The 25,383-nt window shown below is 28.8% G+C and overlaps 3 protein-coding genes across 3 annotated transcripts; 2 read left to right on the top strand and 1 right to left on the bottom strand.

Moving 5' to 3' along the window:
* Positions 1–500: 500 nt before the first annotated feature.
* On the bottom strand, positions 501–3,788 carry LOC113855163 (sperm-associated antigen 1A). Its single transcript, XM_027486671.1, has 3 exons — positions 3,341–3,788; positions 2,024–2,212; positions 501–1,548 (listed from the first exon to the last, which is right to left on the bottom strand). Exons 1-3 carry the CDS (start codon positions 3,512–3,514, stop codon positions 1,066–1,068), a joined length of 846 nt encoding a protein of 281 aa, XP_027342472.1. The 5' UTR covers positions 3,515–3,788; the 3' UTR covers positions 501–1,065.
* Positions 3,789–18,625: 14,837 nt separating this feature from the next.
* LOC113853792 (thaumatin-like protein 1) lies at positions 18,626–23,902 on the top strand. Its single transcript, XM_027484416.1, has 3 exons — positions 18,626–18,716; positions 18,803–19,484; positions 21,588–23,902. The coding sequence occupies exons 1-3, from the start codon at positions 18,650–18,652 to the stop codon at positions 22,126–22,128; spliced, it is 1,290 nt and encodes a 429-aa protein (XP_027340217.1). The 5' UTR covers positions 18,626–18,649; the 3' UTR covers positions 22,129–23,902.
* On the top strand, positions 22,164–23,905 carry LOC113855555 (G-type lectin S-receptor-like serine/threonine-protein kinase LECRK3). Its single transcript, XM_027487194.1, is given in 2 exon segments — positions 22,164–23,313; positions 23,316–23,905. Coding segments are annotated over 2 exon segments (1,740 nt in total).
* Positions 23,906–25,383: the final 1,478 nt, after the last annotated feature.

Genomic DNA, 25,383 nt, shown 5'->3' with positions numbered 1-25,383 from the left:
CCAAACACGGTTTAAAACTAACTGCAATATTATTCGATAATGGGGTTTTGAAGGTTGACAAATTCTCGATATCCGTTATTGGTTGCAAGACTGAATCTTAGTAAGTCAGGGTGCAAACTACTCACTAACTTTGATTCGCTGGGTTCAATTGAACTTGTACTTAAAAAACCTAATTTATCTATTAAATCAATGTTTCATAAATCCGACTCATGCTCAAGACATATTTAATTTTATTTTTTACATCATTAACATTTTTAGTTAAAACATCAAAATTAAATACAAATTATTTAGTATAACATTTGACCCATCTCATCAAACTAAAGCATCTTACAGATATAAACCAGCCAGCTTGAATCAACAAAATAGACCTATTTTCTTAACACAGTTTGAACTAAATGGATTGATAGAAATCTAAATCCCAGGCCGCCGAAACAGAAAACCAAACTGCACTCTGGGAACAGAAATAAATGAAGATATAAATAAAGGATGTGGTATTTGCACAAAATTTTGAATTTAAATAGATGTAAATATAACACACTGCGGAAAATTATTCATATTATAGAATATACAAAAGACAGAGCAAAAATCAGAGGTTCATGCCCCACTAAAATGACTAGATTTTGCTTTTTAATGATAGATAGAAAAGCATAAAGGATGCTCGTGGCTGCAACCACTGCAATAATTATGCATCGTGGAATTCCCATACTATTTATAGCTGTGGAAAGAGTGTCACCAAGATAAATAATCAGTTCTCTCCAACTGCAATGATATTAGTCACGCTGTAAGAACCCTTATACTTGCTATCACAAAAGAATATAGACGACCCAGACATCAGGATGTTATCAGCTTCAAACGGAGGGATTCCATGTAAAATTCAGAGTTCAATTAGTTCATGACCATTGACTTCAAACCAACTTGTATAATAACCTAGGATTCGTAGATCTTCATGGCAGATAACACGATTGAGCTATTGCAACTCAACCATTCTTGGGCATCAGATGTGACTTTTATTTTCACTATGGGATAAAAAAAATCTATTTATAGGTTCTGCACAGTAGAATCGTCTCACTTTACAGGACGGACACCAATTGTTCTTACACGAAATCGGTACTGAGGCACAGATTCTTCATCTTCCTCCTCCTCCTCATCATCATCACTAGAACCACCTTCAACAATGTCCCACCGGGCATAGTCTAGAGCTGAATGTCCTTTTGGTTTTGGAATTGTTTTCCATCCTTTGGAATGTTGCTCGGTTGACTCCCTGTTTGGTGCTTTAGGAACAATAGCATCTGCTGTGGACTTCTTCGGCTCATAGTTTTGGTTTTCTCCTTGGTTGGATGAAAACTTGGGATCTGTTTTGGGGGGAGCACATTCAGCACTAATAATACTTTTGCCAAGCTCATCCTCTTGATTTGTCCTAATAATAGAAATCTCTGCATGTTTCTCTCCCATCTCTTCCTTTTTATTCTCTCCTTTTGGTATCACTTCAGGCTCTTCATCTTCCTGTTTGTCATACTCCTCTTCTGATTCTGGTATTGGAGCAAGTGACTTTCCTTGAGCAAGAATTAAAAAAAAAAAAAAAAAAAACACCATTTCTTACTACCAACCAATAAAATATTTTGTCTAGAAGAACAAAATTCTAGGTCAAATTTAGGTCAATCTAATGTGTCTCCTTTTTATTCCCCATTTCTTCCACTTTCTCTCTTTATTTCTCACCCTATATTCAACTACTTATGTAATACCCAAAACTTTTTAACAAAACTAACTCAAATGCACTCAATGAGTGTCCCTGTCCCTCCTACTGGCAGGATGAAAGAAAAGTCAAAAAAAGAATACCTAACAATAAAAATATAAAATCCAAAAAAAAAAAAAGAAGGAAAAAACAACAACAATATTATAATTAAGTGAGAACAATAACCCCACAGCCGTGCTAAGTAATCTATTAGGAACTTGAAACCAAGCTACCAGCTATGCAATGCATGCAACCTGAAATGAAAATAAGATAGCAGAGATAACACCCTACCAACTGCGTCCTCAAGCGAGCATGAAGATTTTGATAAACCTCTGAAGATGGATTCAACTCTAAGAGTCTGTTGACATCAAAAAGTGCTGAGTGGTACTCCCTCAAGGTGACTAGCGTTTGAGCTCGCAGCATCAATGCCCCACTGTGCTTTTGATCAAGCTCAAGCACTGAGGTACACTCTTCTGCTGCCTAAAATGGCAGTGACAAGTATTGATTGCATCCCAAAAACACGTATTAGGCAGGAAATCACGCAGCAAAAGCTTGAAAATGGAGGGAATGACAAGCAACGACATTTAGAAGGTTAAAATCCTAACCAATGTTTAATTTGACTCAACTTGGATTAGTTGATTTGAAACCCAAAGTGGCATCAAATACAGACGAAAGCATTACAAAATCGGATCATGTGTCCTTGGGCACATAACAAGAAATCAATAAATAGTAAGTTTTATTGAAAATTGTTGCATTTAATATTATCATTGCATTAAATCTTGTGATATCATGTGTTTTCCTATAAAAAAATTACTATCTGTAGTACATTCGCCAAACCATTGAAAAATTTAGAAGAAAAAGGGGCAAGAACTATATAATGACATTATCCAATGACAAGACTGCTAATTCAACATCAACGAAGCAGCAAATATTTGTTAACAATTGATGCATTATATATACAAATAGCAGCAGATCCTTGGACAGGAAGTAAATGAACATGTTCAACTAAACAACAAATCTGGATCCTTTCATGTTGAGTAACATGATACGATTATATTAGAGAGAGAAACACACTTTTTATCAAATTTAATTAGTGGGTCCTACAATCATTCATGATGAATCTTTGATAAAAATTGTCTCTTTCTCTCGCTAAGATGACCACCATGTTACTTAACAACAGAAAGGGATCCAAATTCCTAAACAATATTCCATTAAAACCCATAAAACGCACATAATTGCAAGCAAATTCACCATTCAAACCAAATCAATAGAAACATCTACATATTCAGAATTTCAACAGACCTTCACTATTAACTAATGAAACAGTTCCTCTTGAGCATGGCCTTTAAGTTCACACATTTATCAGGACCCAATAATCACATTCTTTCGTTGAAAAAGAAAAAACTCAACCTAGAATAAAACATTAGCTGAATTTTGAAAATTGCTCAAACATAAAGTTTAAATTCATCTTTTATGAGCTCATACATCGTCCTACTATTTAAAATTAAAAATAAAATCGGAGCTATTCAACTCACTGTGCAGAACGTAGAAAATTCATTTCTTAACCAAATACCAAAAACAAACCAGAGAGAGAGAGAGAGAGAGAACCTTCTTGAAATCATGAAGCTTGAGATAGCACGCAGCTCGATTGCTATGCAGAGCAATCTTCTGAGGGTTGGTCTTGGCCATGGCAATTGCCTCAGTGTAAAACCCTAACGCCTCGCCGTAACGTCCGTCACGGTACATCTGGTGAGCGCGTTCGATCTTGTTCGACGCCGCCATCTCCGTCGCAATTCGATCGCAAACTTTCAACAACAACAAAAAACGAAGAGTTTTAAATCATGGAACGATTCAAAATCATGTGTACACGTACTTCACTGTGAAACGAAAAATTGAGTTTTGGACAGCTTTCAAAAATCTATAAGTGAGCTCAGTGACAGCTTGCGTATGAAGAGAGAATAAGGAACAAGACGACGCTGTCGTTGGAAGCGCTTCGCCCAATTATTGTACTCTCGCTAGAAACGCGCGTTTGCCTCTGTCTTTTCTCTTTTAGTTTTTTTAAAAATAAAAATAAAGGTTTAAATACACCCTACTCTCCTTGTTTAAAGGTATATATTTACACTTTCTACCTTAATTTATTAAATTAAGCATTTTTGTCCCTAATTTAATATTTTTTATTGTAATTTTCCGTTTTCATGTAAGTTATCGGTTTAAGTAAATGGAATAAAATAATTCAGTTTTTAATAAAACTAAAATACAATATTATCCGATTATATATATTTTTCCTTAATAAAGTTAGTAATATATTTTTTCTGTACTGAGAAAGAAAGAAAAAAATTAGTAAATAAAAAACATGCTCTTATGCTTTATATATTCTTTCTCGTATGATTATTTATTTTTGCATGCCGTGCTACCAATAGATAAAGAAATAAAGAGGGGTGATTTTGCATGAACAATCATAAAAAAGAAAGAAAGAAAGAAACTATACAACATATCAGGTACTGTTATCAATTTTCAATAAAAATAAAGGCAAAATTGAAAGGTGGATCCTTGATCCTCTCCAAACTTGAAGTTTATTCAGAATTTAGGTGAAAGTTATAGCTTTCTTTTTTAAAATTATTTATGTATATGTTTGAATTTATACTTAAAAAATTCAATGAAATTTTAGTTCATATCTTTTAAAAGCAAAATATAAAAAAAAATTAATCTAAACTTTGCTTTAATCTTTAAAATATTGCTATTTATCTATATTTAGTATTAGTGTTATTTTATTCAAGAATAATAATAATAATAATAATAATAATAATAATAATAATAATAATAATAATAAAGATAATCTATAAGTTATAGTTTTATGAATACTAATTTTTGTTAAAAAAAAAACAATTTAATTTTTTATTGTATGTTTATCCTATTTTACAAAAGTAAAAAAGAAACAATTTTATTTTAAGAAAAATAAAAAGTTGCTTTTTACAAATTTAAAAAAAAAATATTTGATTTCAAAAGATGAAAATTAAACATTATGGAAATGCAATCACAAAAAAGATGTCAAACTTTACACACGAAGAAGAAAATTTTCATAAATTTAAACTTTTGTGAAAGAATCCTAACAAAAAATGGAACAAACATAAAGAAGAGGGGGTAAAAAAAATATACCACAAAAAGATCCAAAAAACAAGGAAGAAGCACAAAGAAAAGGGAGCATAAAAAAACTAAAAAAAAAAAACAGAGAGGTAAGAACGAGGGCAGATTTTAATATCTTCTATTCTTTTGTAAAAGGTAAGGAAAAAAAAACTTTTGTAAAAGTAATTAAATACTATGGACCGTTGATTTTAATCGAATGGTTAAAAATGAATTACAGGATACCGGATATTCAAGTTAGATTTATGAAAGGATACATTGGTAATTTCATGTTTTTATTCTTTTTTCGTGTTTTCTTCTTCTTCTTGTTGGTTCTCTTTATCTTTAGCGGTAAAAAGACCAGTTTGTACAACTCTATAGTATAACTCATGGAATAAAGTAAGGTTAAAAAAAACAATAACATCGAGTTGTGGATATTCAACTTATATTATTTTGATATATATGGGTCATATATATATATATATATATATATATATATATATATATAAAGTTTACTGAAAATTAGATGTTGAAAGTTTAATTTATAACGACAATTGCATAACAGAACAACAGGTGTGGAGCGTTTACAATGTTAAAAACATAGAATTTCAAATATTAACTATGTATAAAGTTAAGTTTAAGATAAAAATAACATCAGGTTGTGGAGATTCAATGTAAAAAAGTACAGATATTTTGATGGATTAATCACTATGAGCATCAGGTAGATTTAAAATTCATTGTAGAAATTAATGTTTCGGAAGAAAAATATTTCAACATCAGTGAGTTGCAATGAATTTATTAATATTAATATAGTATATATTAAAAATACATATTTGGGTTGCATATTTATAATGATTGTGTACTGTGCAGTAGTACAAAATGTAATGAGTTGTGTTTTTAGTCTCCCTCAATAAGGAGATGACTGTATTACTACAATGAAATTGGTTATGTAGGTCATAGACATGAAAAAAATAATGAATATTTTATAGTTTTTGTAATAGTTCGATAGTTAAAAGATGTTAAATTGTAGACAGAGTTTAACAAATGTATAGTCGACATTTGCATCAGTTGTTTGCTTAACTAATGCCAAAAAATAAGGACCTTTAATAATTAAGTCATAAACATATTTACATCAGTTGTGTGGGTGAACTGATGTCATAAAATGCGCACTTTTTACAATGTATTATTGCACTATATTTGCATCAGTTGTGTGGGTGAACCGATGTCATAAAATGTGCACCTTTTACAATTTACTGTTGCACTGTATTTATATCAGTTGTGTGCAGAACTAATGTTATAAAACATGCACTGTTTACAACTTAACTCATAAATATATCTACATCAAATATATGGTAATATGATTTTAATGTCCTTTCAATATTGTGGTCATTGTGAAACCTTCCTATCTTCAGCAAGGTAAAAATTCTCGTATTTTCTATGTACATATTCCTACGGCACAGGTGAGTATTCTTGTTTATATTGCTATAGTTATAAATACTTTCTTATTCCCATCAACAAAACATTTCCTTTTCATCTCTCTTCCGAAATCGGTATAGAAATGAGTGTTTTTCTTACATTGTTTACCTTAGTTACTGGGGAGTTTTGGGAAATACCTATATGGAGCATCTTTTGGGTGTGGGATGCTCATTTAACCTCTGTTCTCATCTCGTTTTTTATTTACCTGGGTGCACTGCGTTTTTCAAAAGTTCCATGAACTCACTAGGTGAGTAAAGTAACAGATTTGGGCAATATAGGTACAACAGTTTACAAAAAAAAAATTAAAAATAAAAACAAAAGAAGACAATGTTCATCAATGGTAGAATAGTTTCCGCACTTTTACCTTTCTTCTGCGAAGATGGAGCCATTTACAGTGTACCAATGCAATAAAATATGATATGAACTAAGGTGTCAAAAATGGTAATGCATACAAATTCACGCTTTCATCATTTAACAATGCCTATAGGACAGATCCGATGTCGTGTATTACATTCTTTTAAAATTGTACATAAAGGTTTTTACATCTGTTATAGAATTAAACTGATGTATAACTTATCCAAGTTTACGTTGTGAATGAGGTTGGGATCTTTTACACCGGTTGGACAACAAAACTGATGTAGAAGTATTACTATGTAAAAAGATAACTTTTTACGCTAGTTCTGTGAGAGAACCGATGTAGAAATAGTTACGTAAACAAAAATAACTTTTTACATCAGTTCTATCTAAGAACCAATGTAAAAAGCTGTGATTTTTTTTTTAAATACTTTCTGCGTCTTCTTCATTTTTGCTTTTTTTCAACCACATTTCATCTTCTTCTTGGTTTTGTCAGAGGTCTTTCCCTTTCCAGTGAGATTTTTTCAACCATATCTCAACCTGCTTTTTGTTATCCAAATTGAAACTCAGTTTTGATTGATAAGGCAGTGCATGCGATCCAGAGGAAATAGCGGAGGAAGCCACAGAAGAGAACGAGGGAAGACCACATGCCAAATGGTTCAGAATCTGAACATAGCATTTCATTACTTAATTCATTTCGATAAAGCCTTGATCTTGGGACGATTTCAGACAAATAGAAAGTAGATCTGGTACTTTTCCGAGATCAAGAAATCGATACTTTCAGAACTCAAGTAAGCAAGCGAGTTACCTCATTCCTCTCAACCTTAGCCTGGGAATATGCCCTACCATTGAGCTTCTTCCGTGTGTGGAATAGTTCTGACGAGGAAAGCCACATTTTCATCTCTATGCAATTTCATTTTCATAAACACATGTTGGTATATTTAAATTTTAAGGATGATAAATTAGACTTAATTACATATAATTTCAAAATTAAGCAAAAAATTTAAAAACACTCATGTGTTAGTTTATGCACATTGGTTTATGCAGAAAATTTTAAAGTTTTACGCATATTTTACATTATACAGATTGATTTATACATAATCCAAAATATTAATTTTATGTTATTATCCTTCTTCATCTGTCTCACTTATAACTTCTTTTCATATTTGTTAACATTTTTAACCTTTAATCTTAGCCATATATTTTTATACTGCTTCTATTAACAGCTTAAATTTAAATATAAATCACTTATGCAAAAGCAATATTTTTAAACCAACATACTTATTACAAAAAAAAAGGAGGATATTAAAATCCCCCAAGAACGAGAGCTTCAAGGGTAAGAAAAAGAACAAAGGAAATTAAAGACTAAAAGAAATGGAAAATCGTACCATCGACTGCCATTAAAGTCACCATTGGTCACTATTTAAGCTAACTCACCATTATCTGTTGTTCAAATTTAAAACTATTTACTAACCTTTGTGAATCACACTTGGAACTCTGTAAAACTAGACTGTAAATATTGCTTTACATTTTTAGTGTAATACTATTTTTTGTTGTCATAAATTTCAAATATTGGTACTTAGTCCAAAAAGAGAAAAATAAAAGATAAAACAAAACTCAATCTATCCAACCTATAAGTCTACAAAAACAAAAAAAATATTTGTATCCCCTAAGCTAGTTTTGTCTAAAAGTATTTTTGTTAATTTTCTTTTTTCAAAAATGGGCTAGTGTTCTTGTGGCCCAATAGGTATTTTTCACTTATTTTTATTATCTTATTTACTTTTAGTTTGTTTTAGTGAAAATATTTTGCTTCTCATTTTAAATTTTTACTCCTCTTAAATTTTATTCATTGATTGTTTTAAGATTGTAATAATATATAAATGTCTTTTTAATAAATTTTATTGTTATTATTATATCTTTTTGAATTATATTTTTTTAATTTCCTTGATATATAAATAAAAATAAACAACTAATTTTATTGATTCATCAAAATTAAAATCATGCAACACTCTTACATTAATTTTATTTTGATATTCTTATTCTTTTTTATTTTCTTCTAAAATTCAGTTATTTAATAATAATAATATTGGTCTTTGTAAGTTATAGATTTTAGTTTTTACAGATAATAATAATAATAATAATAATAATAATAATAATAATAATAATAATAATAATAATAATAATAATAAGAAGAAGAAGAAGAAGAAGAAAATAATTAAAACATAATATTACTTTTTTTTTATATTAAACGGGGTCAAAGATCCAAGCAAAACAAATAAATTAGATAACAAGCCTAGGGTGCCAAGCACCACCAGCATCAAAGCTTAAAAAAGGGAGAAGAGTATTAGGAGTAGAGATAAATTCAGCATTGGGAAACAACTCTTCCAGACTATATTTAGCTAATATATCAGCACTTATATTAACTTATTTACAAACATGCATAATCCTAATCATCTGAATAGATTTTAGCTTCTACCTAATCCTATCAATCAGATGGCGAAGGGGGTGGGAAGACAGAGGTGCCTTAAGGATAAGCCCAACAACAACTTTAGAGTCACTTTCAATCCAAATAGAATTAATATAAAGGTTGGCTACCAATTGGACACCTAACAAAATACCCCACAGCTCAGCAATAATAGGAGAACAAGAAATTATTCTGCTATAAAATCTAGCAATCAGCTTTCCTTAATCATCCCAGATAAGGTCTTCACAAGCAGAATCGAAAGAACCAAAACCTAGAAACAGCCCCATCTATGTTTTATTTGAACTGTCTTGCAAGAGGGGGGCACCAACGGATACACCGAGGTTCAGAAACCAAGCTAGAAAAGTTCTTAGAATTAACCCTACAACAAAGTAAAGAATAATCAGCCTTATATAAAGCTTTACACACAACATCCTTAAGCTTAGCATGATGGTTCAGAAAGATAAATTCATTCCTACATTTCCATAACAACCAAATAACATAACCAAATAAGCAATTCCAGTTTTGAAATTTACTATAAGAAGAATTAGAAAGATTCAGAAGTAACCAATCAGAAAGACCTAAGCTAAAAAAAGAAACCTACTGCCAAGAAAAGATTAAATGATCCCAAACTTCCTTAGCAAAAAAATTATTCCTTAAAACATGCATGAAAGACTCAACCTGATCTCCACACCTGGGACAAAAAGAAGAGGTAGACATATTTCTTCTAAGCCTTTCCACATTGGTAAGGAGACTCTCATGAGTAACTTTCCAGAGAAAATATGCAATTTTAGGAGGACGTTCCCAATTCCAAACTAAATTAAAAATCTTTGTACAATTATTAGGAATATTAGAAGGGGTTGAAAGCAGTTGATAAGCAGTTTTAATAGAAAATAAGGCATTACCAATTAAAGTCCAAAACATAGCATCAGAACCACTAAACCTATCAGGGGGCTAACCAGGGCTATAGTGCTACAAATGCTAACAGGAAGGGCAGCTTGAATTTTAGACCAATCCCATTGTCTATTGACAAAAAATAAAGCTACAGGGATACTCAGATCTAAGTCAGAGGTAAGACACTTAGAATAAGTAACTAGATTAGTATTACTAGGTAGGTAATTATCAATCCAAAACTTAGTGGACATGCCATCTTTAATTGTCCATCCTAAATCCTGAGAGAACATAGGCCAGACAGATGCAATACTTCTCCAAAGGTGAGAAGCAGCTTGACCAAACCTAAAACTAGGGATTTGACCTAGACTAAATCTATACTTGTGACTCAGGATTTGGACCCATAAGCTAAAAGAATAAGTTACTAGTCTCCAACATAATTTCATCAGGAAAGCCTTATTAAGCATCTCAAGATCTTTAAGTCCTAAACCCCCTTCTGCTTTTGGCTTACGATTTTTTCTTTCAGCTAATTAAATTACATTTTTTTCCCATTAAGAGCACCCCAAATAAACTTCTTACATAGACTATTAATTTCATTACAAACTGAACAAAGAATTAAAGAAGATTGCATGACATAGGAAGGAATACTCATAAGACGGGATTGAGTTAAGGTTATCCTACCAGCTAAAGATAAAGAATTCATTTTCTAGAGAGATAGCTTTTTCCTAACTTTATCAATGAGAAAAGAAAAATTCTTCCTAGAAGGTTTGAAATCCAGAATAGGAATAATTACTAATTGATTGGACAAGGGAGGGATCAAAATTTTTAGAGAACACAAGGAAAGACTTATCAAAATTAGTACTCAAGCTAGAAGTAGTGCAGAGTTCCTCTAGGACATTTTTAATAATGGTAGCCTATTGTAAAACAACTTTCGCAACCAAGATTATGTCATCAACATAAAACAAATGAGACACCTTAGGACCTTGGGTACCAAAACCAAAAAGGACCCAATCCTTACTCAAAATTTTATCTTGAATAATATGAGCCAATTTGTCAATACAAAGAACAAAAAGATAAAGGGATAAGGGATCCCTCTGCCTAATTCCCCTAGAAGGTTTAAAAGAGTTAGTTATCCCATTATTCCAATTGATAAACATAGAAAAAGATGAAATACAGTGATGAATAAGGCTAATCAGGGAGAGATTAAGACCAACACTTTGAAGAGTCTTAAACACAAAATTCTATCTCAACCTGTCATAAGCTTTTTACAAATCTAATTTAAGAATCATAAAACTAATCCTACCTTTGATATTGTGAAAAGAGTGACTTATTTCTTATAAAACTAAGGCATTATCAATTCCCTGTCTACTAGGAATAAAACTAGATTAATTAGCAGAAATAAGATTAGATAAAACCTCTTTCAACTTGTTAGCAATCAGTTTAGTAATGAGTTTGTAACTAACATTACACAGAGAAATGGGTCTGAAGTTCTTAATGGATTCAGGATTATTGACTTTGGAGATCAAAGTAATTGTTGTTTCATTAACAGCTAAGATTCTGATACGGTCTCTAAAGACATCCTGAACATAATTAAAAATAAAAAGAGCTAAAAAATTCTATTGACTTTTAAATAATAAAGCTGGAATCCATCAGAGACAGGAGATTTAAAATTACCAATACTAAATAGGGAAGATCTGACCTCTTTTAACGAGATAAGGGCTGAGAGTCTTTGATTGTCAAAGTCACTAATGGGAGGAAACGAGTGCAGGTTATCAGGGAAGGGGAGAGGGGAGAGTGATCATGGTATAAATTTTTGAAGTAATTAGGGCCAAAATTTGGAGTTTAGAAGGACCATATTCCCAGTTCCCTAAATCATCCTTTAAGGCTTCAATTACATTCTTTTGCCTTCTAATAACAACAGTAGAATGAAAAAAATTTAGTGTTTCTATCCCTAAGATTGAGCCGCATAGCCCTATAAGGATGATACCAATAAAATTCTTCATGATCTAAGATCTGCTAATAGTCATTCCAGAGAGATTTCATTAACTTACTTAAGAAAGGATTATCCCCATTAATTAATTTATGAGAAATTCTCTCAATTTTATTAAATAATCTTTTCTTCTTATTAAAGATATTACCAAAGCTAGTTTTATTCCAAGCAGAAATATTAGTTGTGAATCTTTGAATATTCTCTTCCCAAGGAAGAGAAGAAATCCAAGAATTAGTAACTTGACTAGTAAAATCAGGGTGAGAAAGCTAGGGAGCAAAAAACTTGAAGGGTTTATTATAATTATGAGCATTATCCCTATTTCGAATCCTGAGCTAAAGACCCATATGGTCAGATTTCAACAAAGAAATATGGATCACATAACTATTTTGAAAAGATTGATGCCAGTCCTCATTCACCACTACTCTATCAATCCTTTCTTTAGTATTCCCCCTATGCCAAGTGAAAAAGACTCCCTTTAAAACCCAAGTCATGAAGGTTGCAATTATATAAGCAATCAAAAAATTTCCTAATTTGACATAGATTGGGAGACTACCCCCAGATTTTTCATTTTCATAAAGGATGGAATTAAAGTCCTCAGCTACACACCAAGGACTGTTAATGGACTAACTAAAGACCCTCAATTCATTCCAACACTCATTTTTATGATTATTTTGATGACTAGCATAAATTGAGGACAAATACCACTCACTATGATCATGACTACAAATTTTAAGATGAACTATATATTTTGATTTGGAAATTACAAAAGTTTTGATCCTATTAGAATTCTAGAGGCACCAAATTCCTCCAAAAAAACTAATTGCATCCACTTTAGTATGTCCATTTAGATTAATCTTGTTAATTATCTTATCAACCTTATCCATATTGACTCTAGGTTCAAACAGAGCTAGAAAATCTAGATTATACATGATTATCAAATCATTAATAGCCCCCTTACAGTTCCAAAAGATGCAATTCATGAAAGAAGGAAATTTAAGATGTATCTTTAAGATACTGGGGACTAGTCAAACTGGAATCGAGTTTCTTTAAATCAATAGAAAATGAGGACTCTTTTCCTACCAGATTATCCACCAAGTCTATATCCATAGAGGGATCAGGTGGTCTATCAGTGGGAATATTAACTAAATTATCAGTACGGGTCCAGTGACTTCTAAGGTTAAGGCCTAGCAGATCTTGAATGGAATGGTTTTTGGAGGAGTTATGATCAATTTCCTGTTGCATTTTATTCATTATTAAAAGAATTTCTTTTTGGCTCGGATTGTCCTTGTCAAATTTATGACCCTCAGCTAAAGTGGGATTGGAATCTTCATTTTTAAGACAAATACCCTTATCCCTTCCTAATTTATCAACTTTAGGTTTGGATTTTGGTTTAGAACTTTTGGTAATCTAATATGAAGAACTGAGGTTTAGGAAACCTTTGCCTACAGGCTTAGACCGAAGTAATACAGATTGACTACTGCCCTCAATATCTATTGTATGATGATTATTAACTAATGTATTATGAATAGAGGGCAAATTTTGACCTTCATTCTGTGCAAATTTACTTAGCACCTCAAATCTGGATCCTAAGGAATGCTCTTTACCCTTCCCAATATAGGTTGAAGTTCCTAAAGATTTAGGAGTCCCAAGCTTCTTTCTCAAAGGTTGCTTATCCACTTGAATTTTTTTACTTACGTGTCCAGTGTGGGTTACAGCAATAAGAGTCCCCTCTTTACAACATAATATTACTTTTTATTCTTTAACTCTTATTATTTTTTAATTTTTATTTGTAAAATTTATCTCTTTTATTAAGAGCAATAAAAGATAGATAATGTAATATTAAAAATATTTTTCACAATAATTTTTATGTTATTTCATTATTTGCATATTATTTATTTATTATTTATGCTTCAGTATATTATTTTTTATTTTATTTATTATATAATTTTATAATGTTGATATAATTTTATTTTATATTTATGTTTTGCTTTCTTTTATTTTATGGTTAATAAGTTATTTTTTTATTTATTTTATATTAAATGAATAATAAAATATTTGTATCAATTTCTAATAATTATGTGTAACTTTTTTATTGTTAATAAAATATGCTTATATTACCTCAGCTTTATGCAATATAAATTTATTATATTTTATCTTTAAATAATTAGGTAATTATTTTAGTAATTAATCAAACTACATGTTTGCCTTTAATTACTAAATAATTAATTTACTAATTTATTAACCAATTTAAAATTATATTAATGCAATAATTTGTAACATTTTTGTATATTTTTATTTTTATATGTTTTAAATTATTAAGACATGTAATGCCAATTTTACCTTAGGTTTTATGCAATACTAACTTATTAAATAATTTATTAATCTATCTTAATTAAATAATTATCTTTACTAATTATTTAAATATATTTTTTATTTTTCTCTTTAAATATTTCTTCTTTCATTCAATACAATTAATTTTATATTTTAAAATAATTTTAAATTATATTTTTAACTTTGATAAATTAAATAATCAAATTGATTATTTAAATTTATTTTTCATTTTATTATATAATTTTTTGTAGCACCCATTTACATTGTGACTCAGTCAGAGATATATATAACTTACATTATCTTAATTTTTTTTAATATTAAATTTTGATTTTAAATATATACTCAATTATTTTTTATAAAATTAAAATATATCATCTTAATTAACAAACTCTTTTGAAATTATCTATAATATGAATTTATGATTTTTATTTTGTATTATTTATTGTAGAATAGCGTGTAGTCACGCTATCTTGTCTATATAATTTTATTTTTATTTTTATCTCAAAAATATTATAAATTTTAAATTAGTAAATTAATTACACAATTTTTGTATAGAAATATATGACTTTGAATTCTTCGTTACATCGAAGTAAATGTAGAATTGGAAATTAGACCATCAAGTAAAAATAATTTTTAAAATAATTTTTTTTTAAAATATCAATTAATATTTTATTAAATAATTTTTCTTCTTTTAAAAACTAAAATAATAAAACTATCATTTAGGTTAAACAAGTATTTTTTCAAAATATAATAAATTTGCATAACTAAGTTGGTGGATCTGTGAGGTATATGATTCAAGTCATTAAGGTTAGTTATCTCAAGAGAACATGGCCTCGTAAGCTAGTGATAAAGTGAAAATGAAACAACCTGTAATCTAAATTAAGTGTAATACTTATTTCCATAATTAGTAGAAATTGATTCTTTAGAAAAAGTTTGTGGAGATTAGTTGAAATTTTAGGCTAAATATGAAATTTTAGCACCTAATTATACTTTCTAAATATTGATAATAGAGCCTGCATCATAAAGACATTAGAACTATAGTGCAAATTATACATGTATTTGAATGAATTGTGATGTAATTAAATGTCTTTTATGCATGTTTTAATGTGAAAATATTATGCCTTATATTTATTTTTTGTAGTTTAAGAATGGAAAATTGGATAGAAAAAATTTGAATTTAAGTTTTAACAAAATGATTGACACAATTTCTATGGATTGATTAATGTATAACTATACGTGTGAAAGAATGTTATGTATAACAAAATGATTGACACACTTTAAAAAAATGTTACGTGTGAAAGAATGGAAAATTGGATAGAAAAAATATCTTAAACTACAAAATTATCTTATATTATTCTGTCCTAAATTAATCACAAGTGAAGCTTAATTAAGCACCAATATTTTTAGCAATGGTGCCAATTTGATTCAAGTCACTTTCATTCAAAAATATTATACAAAATTAATTGAGCATTAGATAAGTAAACTCAGATCATATTTTAAAAACAATAATTACTAAATTAAGTATTATATGTATACTACAATAAATTTGAATTGATAATAATTATAAAATAATTAAATGTTGATTGATTATTATTAATTAAAAATAGAAAATAAAATAAATGAATTAATAATATGACTAATATATCAATTCTCCGTTCAAGTCAATATTGAAGCTAGCATATATTATTAATCATTAAATCTAAATTCTGTTTTCACTCTTAATTCAATCTTAAGATGATCAATTAAGCTCTAATTATATTAGAAGAAATTTTATTGTAAATAACATATAAAATATTCATTAAATTTATGTTAGTCAAATATTTCCTAATTCGAATTTAATTATTATTAATCAAATTTTATTCAAACTCATACATAAAGTTAAAACAACCTAAATATGATTTTCAATCTTAATATAATATGTAAAATTAAACACTACTATGATTAAAAGTTCTTTATTAATCATGTTAAGTCCAAAATAAAATTTAAATATCATAAAACATACATATTAAAAACCAAACAAAATATAAGAACATAATTTAGATAGAATAAGTTTAAATTTGTTTAAAAGAGAAACTCCAAACATTAATGCTATAATTAAAAGAACATATCCAAGAACAACAGAGAACTAATGCTATAATTGAAATCTTAAATCTAAGAGTAAAAGTTTTGATAATAATCATAATTAGGTCTCTCTTTATTAATACAAATTCAAAATGTAATAAACTTCTAAAATATCAAATTAGGTATAATAAAATCGTAATCTAATGATTTTTGTGTGTAAATGTAGTAGTTCAAGTTGTGCAAACTATATATTTTAAATCAAGCTTCATAATTCATTTTATATGAAATGACATGAAAAAAAATATTTCAATAAAATAAGAATCATATTAAAATTCAATTTGTAATACAAAATTGTTAAAATAGTAAATATAAGTTAGAGACGTTAAAATTTTGAAATTTGAATATTTCGATAATTTAAATTTAATTAAAATATTCTTAATAAATATAGCTAATTTAAAGTAATTAAAAATTACCCTCGTATAGTTAGACTATGTTACACCTTAATAAATAATAAATATTATTACTGGTTATTTAAAGAAAATAACAAATAAAAATATATGCATTTATGCCAAATATTACAAGTAGATAAATTGTAACATTTTAATATATTTATCATGATTTAATTTTTTAAATATAATTTCTATACTGTAATTTGAAATTTTAATTATATCTTAATAATATATTAATTTCATATGTTATAACCACGTTGTGTTGTATATGTAATTTTTAACATCTTTAAACATTTTCGTGATCTGTTCCAGTCCGTCTCTATGAAATTTTAAGTAATTTTGTTTTCCAAATTACGTTGTGCACAGCTCTTAGATAGTAGATTTTTTAACTTCAGTTTAACTATCTTGTTTTCATAACTCAACTTAAACGCTGTATTTGCCAAAAAAAAAAAAAAAAAAATTCATACTAAAACTCTAAAAATACAGTTTAGTTTCTTTATGTATATTTCATATAATAAGATATTTACAAATTATTATAATAAGAGTCATCAATTAAATTAATTTTAACAAAAATGTTAAAAATTTATATTTTTTATATTTTAATTTATATTTACATGATTAATAAAATATTTTAAAATTAATAACTTTATTTAATATATTTTAAAAAAACTCGTTTAATGCAAACAATTCTTCTTAATTTGACTACAAAATAATCTAGAATCACAAACGACTAACTCTACTGACTAATCAATATACAGCAAATAAAAAGGTTAAAATATATATTTTAAAAATTTCAAAATATGGTTACTTTTTACTTAGAATTATGTAAAATATTTTTTGTAATTTTTAAAGGTTAGAATAATTAATAAAATAAAAATTAAGTTCAAAAGACTATATTTAAAAAAGTAAAATGTATTTTAGTAAAAATAAAATAACAATAAACAAAATAGTTTTTTCTTATACGAAAACATTATCTGTGATATTTGTGAATACACTGGTAATGCGAACGATACGAAAGATCCTGGTTGATTTCAATTTTCAAGACGGCATCTTTGACTTTCAAAGCGTCATTCTCGGTGATAAGCACTTTAAAGTTATTAAAAACGTAATTTTTTTATTTTTATTCATTAATTATTATTTTAACGATACATATTAATATTTTTCTCAAAGTAATAGTGTTCCCAGCTGCCAGACGATAGTTATCAAACCTAATTAATGCTGTTGACTAAAATAATATATCTTTTGTTTGAATTGTATAAAATATTACTTTTTAGGATAAAATCGTGTTTAATAATTAATTTTGTATTTAAATAAATAATAATAAAATAGAAAAACAAAAATGAAGTTGAAAGTAAACTAATAACTATATTAGGACAGCCTATTTATTTTCAAAAGTTATGTTACATCCCATTTTGCGTATAAAACGGGTAAATGGAAGAGAAAACTAGACAAAAAGTAAATCACATAAAAATAAAAAATCATAAAATAAAAATATATAGATACGAAAGTATAATAATTTTTTAAGGTAATAATATATTTTTATTAAGAATTATAATACTTAAATGTTGTAAGTGTATAAGATTTTATAATTTGTAATAAAAAATTATTATATATAAATTGTTATTTAAAAAGTGATATAAAAATATTATTATTGTTTATTTAATTTTTTTGAAAGTAATTATGGCAGTCAACGAGGACCCCAAAGGGGAAAGCTGCTAAAGTTGATATAATCCCCGAGTGAAGAAGAAGAACAGAGCACTTATTATTCTTCATTAAATTTCCACATGGTTAAGCCAAAGCGAACATGGTTGCTTTCACTTCTCCTATTAGCACTTCAATTAACAGAACCAGGTAATTAGTTCAGAATTTTAATCCTCATTATTAGTAAGAAATATAAATAATTTAAATCTATACTTAGCGTTGGATTTGCATTGCAGGGGTGAATTCCGCGAAATTCACATTAATTAATCAATGCAACTACACAGTGTGGCCAGCTTCACTAAGTACCGGTGGAAACGAAAACCTTTCAACCACCGGTTTCGTTTTGAAAACCGGCGAGTCTTCCACCGTAACGGCACCGGCGAAATGGAACGGCCGTTTCTGGGGCCGAACTCTCTGCGCCACCGGACACTTCTCCTGCGTCACCGGCGACTGCGGCTCCGGCAAGGTGGAGTGCGGCGGCAGCGGAAGCACGCCGCCTGCGACGCTGGTGGAGATTTCTTTAAACGGCGCGAACGGCCAGGATTTCTTTGACGTGAGTTTGATTGACGGTTACAACGTGCCGGTGATGGTGATTCCCGTCGGCGTTTCCGGCCGGAGTTGCAACAGCACGGGGTGTCCGGCGGATCTGAACGCCGTGTGTCCGACGGAGCTTAAGGTAACGGAAAAGGGGAACGTGGTGGGGTGCCAGGGCGCGTGCGGCGCGTTTGGTTTGCAGTTTTTCTGTTGCGTTGGGAATCACTCGACGCCGAGCACGTGCGAGCCAAGCGCGTACTCTAAGATATTCAAGACGGCGTGCCCTCAAGCGTATAGTTTCGCCTACGATGACTCTACCAGTACGTTTACTTGTTCATCTGCAGATTACAACATCATCTTTTGTCCTTCATCTAATAACGCCAGGTTAGATACTATCTTACGCTTGATTTTTTTTTTTTTTTTATTAACACTGTTACATATGTAAGTTTATAATTATTTTTTAAGGATGATATGTGGAATTAATTCATGATATTAAAATTTTTTATCAATCCTTAAAAATTTTATTATTTTTGGAAAAAATTGTCTCAGAGAAGTTAGCAAAGATAAACGACTTCTTCTGTGCTCTCAACTATGTTAAATTGAGGTAACAAAAAAAAACTGAATTCTCTTAAATTTTATCCTATTTATAAATACTTTAAACTTAATTTTATCTTAATTAAACTTAAAAATTTGTTCTTTTATTAGACATCACGAACTTTAATTTCATTTTAATCGATCTTTAAACTTCATTATTTTCATAAATAGATATTTTAAAATTTTATTTTATTTCAATTAATATTTTAATTTTATCCATTTCATAAAATTAAATTAATAATGAAAAATTAACTATTTTTTATCTTAAATATTATCATTCATTATTTTGTTTTGTTACATTTCATTATATATATGCGTGTGTTATTTTATCAATTTTTTTTGTGTTTATTTTACTGCATTTAGAATCTTTATTATGTTATGACATTTTAAAAAGCTATAATAATAAAAAATGAATGATTCAAATTTAAAGTAAAGAATTTGTTTTCTTTTAAATATTAGTAATTTAATTTAATTTTATGGAGCTATTTACAGAGGGAGTAAATTTTAAGGATCAACGAAAAAGATTACAATTTTAAAAATTATTTATAAATTAGTAAAATTTAAAGAATAATTAAAAACAAATTCAAGTGGAGAGTAGTTAATTGCAGTTTAAATTAAATATGGAGAGCTTCTTACACAATTTCCTATTCCAAATGATTTTGGTGCGGTTCCTACCAATTTAAGATCCTCTAGGGCTCAGAAGTTAACTGTATACAGTGTGCAATTCTCAATCTCACCTTTCATTTCTTTTAAATTACATTTTTATAACTATTGGTAAAATATAATCACCATTGGAATATTATAATTGGAATATTATAACTGCATGTTGTGCAGTTTAATTTTGAAATAGTATTTCGTATTCCACGATCCAAATTAATCCAAAACATAACCAGTAGATTTATTTTTTTTTCTTAACTTTTTCTTTTATTAACAATTGATTACATTACAAGAACAAGAAGAAATTTGATTGATGAATAGATGTATATTTAATGTATAATTATTTCTTTTATATGATTTACTGCCTATTGCAAGTTATTGTAAAAAATTAGGATAAATTAATTTTGATAAAGGGTTATATATGGTTAACTATAAAATAATTAATATCTTTTAAGCAATAAAATAAAAATGATTTTAAATTTATACCCTTCAAATTTATAGGCTATGTTTTACCATTGTAAATCTAAGGTTGTACAAGATTTGATCCGTCCCGACTCAATGTTAATTTTGATAAGTTTGGATTTTCAAAATTAGACCGAGTGTATTTTGACGATGAGTTTGGGTTATAATTTGAGTTTTTAAACCAGACCTAATGTTCTTTTCCTTTTAAAAGTTTTATTTTTTAAGTATTTATGTTTTAGTAATAAGATTTTAAAACTTGATAGATAATATTTTATATGCATGATATCATATTTATATCGATAGATATTATCTTCTTTATAATATATAATATAAAATATGATTTAATTTTAATTTTGCACTTCATTAATTTTATAATTTAGATATACAAGTTTTAACTTGGATATATTATGTTGGTAAATTGGGTTGATCAGATTCTGTTCCATTATTATTGAGTCTTGGTCAAGCGGGTTTGAATCTGAAAAAATAACCTCATAAAAATTTGGGTGGAGTATCACGGTGATCATGATAAACATGTACTAACCCGTCATGCATACATACCTAGTTCAATTGATTTTAGATCAATTGAACAGAAACAATCTTTTTCAAATTTTACAAATGTTTTCAAATAATTTTTACATTTGAGTTTTATAAAGTTTTTCATATAATTGAGCTTAAACATGGAGTCGCAACATTGTTTTGCACTAAAGTTAAAAGGGTACTTTTGTTCTCTCTCAAAGATTTCTGATTATAGTTAATTTCTACAATATAATGTAGCCTCCGTGTTGGTGACACACTCATTGCTGGCAATGGTACAACTCGGTGGCTTTCTCAATCAGGAGACTTTGCTTTTGGATTTTATCAACTTCCTAATGAGCTTTATTTGCTAGCTATATGGTATGAGAATATACCCAACAGGACCATTATTTGGAGTGCAAATGGTGACAGTCATGCTCCTAAAGGATCAAGGTTGGAACTAAATGACTCTCGTGGGCTAGTGCTTAGTAACCCTCAAGGTTCAGAGTTATGGAGATCAGGTTTTACGTCAAGGACAATTTATAGTGGTCTAATGAATGATAATGGAAATTTTCAACTATTGGACCAAAATTTAATGCCAGTATGGGAGAGTTTCAGTCATCCAACAGACACATTGGTGCCTACTCAAGTAATGCAGTTAAATGGCAATCTTTATTCCCGACAAGGAGAATTCAACTTTTCTCCTGGAAGGTTTAAACTTCATCTCCATGAGGATGGAAATGTTGTGCTCAACCTTGTTATTTGCCTAGCAACTATAGTTATGAGCCTTACTATAACATAGGCGCCGTTGATGCCAAGAACCAAACCAATGATGGCATGCAATTGATATTTGACAAATCAGGCTTCTTATACATATTGACAGAAAGAGGGGAGAAGTTTAATATCACCAAGCCAAATGAGGGGATCTCAACTGATGGCTTTTACTACAAAGCAACAATCAATTATGATGGAGTTTTTACCATATCGCAATACCCTAAAGATCCAAAAGATGGACAAAGATGGGTCACTATAAGGACAATACCAGAAAACATTTGTTTGAATTCTACCTTCACAAATGGTGAAGGTGTTTGTGGGTTTAATAGCATATGCACCATTAAAGATGACCAAAGGCCAACATGTAATTGCCCAGAGGGATACTCTCTTATTGATTCATATAACGTGTATGGTGGTTGCATACCGAATTTCCAAGTCATCTGTCAAGAAGGTGGGCATCAATATCCACAAGATGATCAGTACATAATGAAGGAATTAACAAACACTGATTGGCCTAGATCTGATTATGAAACATTAAGTCCTTCTAGTCTACAAGAATGCAAAAAATCTTGTTTGCAAGATTGCTTGTGTGTGTTAGTTACTTTCAATGGAAGTTCTTGTTGGAAAAAGAAGCTCCCACTCACAAATGGGAGAAAAGATCAGGGAGTAAATGGAACTTCAGTCATGAAATTGATGAAATACAATATTTCTCTGGCCTCTTTACCAAACTTACATGCGAAGAAAGATCATGATACTTTAATCATTGTGGTATCAGTTCTTTTGGGTGGCTCCGTCTTTGTTATTTTAACATTAGTTGGTGCAATATGTTTTGGTTTCTCTTGGAATCGCAAGAAAATGACAAGTAATAGAACCAAAAAAAGTTTTGTTGATAGAAATTTGCGCAACTTTACCTTCAAGGAACTTGTAGAAGCAACAGGTAACTTCAGAGAAGAATTAGGAAGGGGATCTTTTAGCATTGTCTACAAAGGAATAATAGAGATGACTAATGTGGCTGTTAAGAAATTAGATAAGTTTGTTCGAGATAATGATAAGGAATTTCAAACAGAAGTGAACGTGATAGGCCAAACTCATCACAGGAACCTAGTTCGTTTGCTTGGATATTGCAATGAAGGACAACATCGGATTCTGGTATATGAGTTTATGAGCAATGGAACTTCAGCAAGCTTCCTTTTCACCCCTTTGAAACCAAATTGGAATCAAGAGTCCACATTGCTCTTGGAATTGCAAGAGGTCTTGTTTACTTGCATGAGGAATGTTCCACCCAAATCATCCACTGTGACATAAAGCCACAAAATATACTTCTTGATGATCAATATAATGCCAAAATTTCAGATTTTGGGTTAGCAAAGCTATTACTGATTAATCAAAGTCACACTGAAACCGGAATTAGAGGAACAAAAGGGTATGTTGCACCAGAATGGTTTAGAAGTGCACCGGTCACAACTAAGGTTGACACATACAGTTTTGGGGTATTGCTACTAGAGATCATTTGTTGCAGGAAGAATGTAGAAAAAGAGCTTGTTAATGAAGAAAAGGGGATATTAACTGATTGGGCATATGATTGCTACAAAACCAAGAGACTAGAAATGCTTCTTGAAAATGATTATGAGGCTGTAAATGAATTGGTCAGCTTCGAAAAGATTGTCATGATTGCCATTTGGTGCACTCAAGAAGATCCCTCTCTTAGGCCAACAATGAAGAAGGTTTTGCTTATGCTAGAAGGAATTGTTGAAGTTTCTCTTCCCCCAAATCCCTACTTTAATGGTTCAATAAGTCACAATTGAAAATAGATTCCTCTATATGTGGTTTTGGCATTGCCTTTCATTTTCTTTTCCATAATGTACTGTTCATCTAGTTGTTAAAATTGATCTTTCATGTCACTTAGAAAGTGGGAAAATTGTTAAAAATCAGAAGTTGATTATATTATATTTATTATTCTATATAATAAATGACATTAGATGTTCTAGTAATTTTTAAAGGTACATTTTTCCTGCTGATGATTTCCAGTAACAATACACCAAAATAATGGAATCCTCAGTAAAAATGATATGTTCATTTACTTCAAAAGAATTGCATATCTTCTTGATCGTTTCTTATAGTCCAGCCCACAGAGCTTCAAGATTATATATACCGTGGAAACGTTCAGACAGAGAGACATGCGGAGAACTATATAAAATTTGGTGACAAATGTTAGTGGAAGATTATAGCATCATTTAATAAAAGATATAAAAATGGTAGATTAAACTATTAATTGTGTTCATACATGCACTTCTGCTTTTATGTACAAACAAGATTTAATTTATGACTCTGATAGAAAATTAAATGCAAATCTTAGTTCAATATAAAGGCCTTAATTGCATTAGTACAAAATGGTCATGGATATAACTTGATGTACAAGATAGTTTAATTCATAATTCAGAATAAATTTTATCTTTTATATATATCTTATTTATTTATTTATTATTATTATTATTATTATTATTATTATTATAAATTTTAAAAATTACAACTTTAATTTAAATTTAAATAACATGGATTTTCAGAAGGTGGGATATTAATTAATTATGCATTAAATATGGGTTTTTAATCAATTATTTTTATCATAAATTTTTGTACTTTATGATAAAGTTTATTAAGCCATAAATATAATATTATAATATTTATACATGTGTAAAAGTAAAATGAAAAATAAATTACAACCTATGTTTTTTTTTTTGTTTTTTTATTTTATTTTTCTTGTTATATATTATGCTTATAAGAAAATTACAATCAATATATATAGTCAAAATTCGTTGATTACAAAAATATTAATCAATCTAATTATTGAATCATATTATATTAACTTCTGACTTCATGATCTTAAAATAATGTAATACATTATCTATTAATTTATTTTTATTTTTTTATAAAATTTTATAAATTTAATCAATCTTGTATTTTAAGAAAAGTTGTTTAAAAGTGTAAGTATATGTGTTGAAATTAATTTTAATAGTATTATAAAAGTCTAATAAAATATAGGATACAACTTATTCATAAAAAAATTATATAAAAAAATATATATATTATTAAAATAAAGTTTAATAGTTTATTTGGTGCTTAGAATAACATAAAAAAGATAATTTATTCTATCATATTATATCTTCAGTTTGTTAAACATTCCAATATAATGATAACTTATCTTATTAAGTTATTCTATTCTATCATAGTAATTCAAATTTTTATCTTAAGAAAGGTGATAGGATAGGAATCATAAAAAAAATAT

Source organism: Abrus precatorius, unplaced genomic scaffold (genome assembly GCF_003935025.1).
Source record: "Abrus precatorius isolate BTA unplaced genomic scaffold, Abrus_2018 Scaffold11, whole genome shotgun sequence".
Classification (NCBI taxonomy): Eukaryota; Viridiplantae; Streptophyta; class Magnoliopsida; order Fabales; family Fabaceae; genus Abrus; species Abrus precatorius.
Note: the sequence above shows the minus strand (reverse complement) of the source record. Positions and strands in the feature narration are given on the sequence as shown.

Coding starts and splice junctions, on each gene's coding strand:
- LOC113853792 (XM_027484416.1), top strand. CDS start 18,650: ATGGTTAAGCCAAAGCGAACATGGTTGCTTTCACTTCTCCTATTAGCA. Junction 18,717..18,802: donor ACTTCAATTAACAGAACCAG/GTAATTAGTTCA, acceptor TTTGCATTGCAG/GGGTGAATTCCGCGAAATTC. Junction 19,485..21,587: donor CCTTCATCTAATAACGCCAG/GTTAGATACTAT, acceptor AATATAATGTAG/CCTCCGTGTTGGTGACACAC.
- LOC113855163 (XM_027486671.1), bottom strand. CDS start 3,514: ATGGCGGCGTCGAACAAGATCGAACGCGCTCACCAGATGTACCGTGAC. Junction 2,213..3,340: donor AGCTTCATGATTTCAAGAAG/GTTCTCTCTCTC, acceptor CTGCCATTTTAG/GCAGCAGAAGAGTGTACCTC. Junction 1,549..2,023: donor CTCGCTTGAGGACGCAGTTG/GTAGGGTGTTAT, acceptor GCTCAAGGAAAG/TCACTTGCTCCAATACCAGA.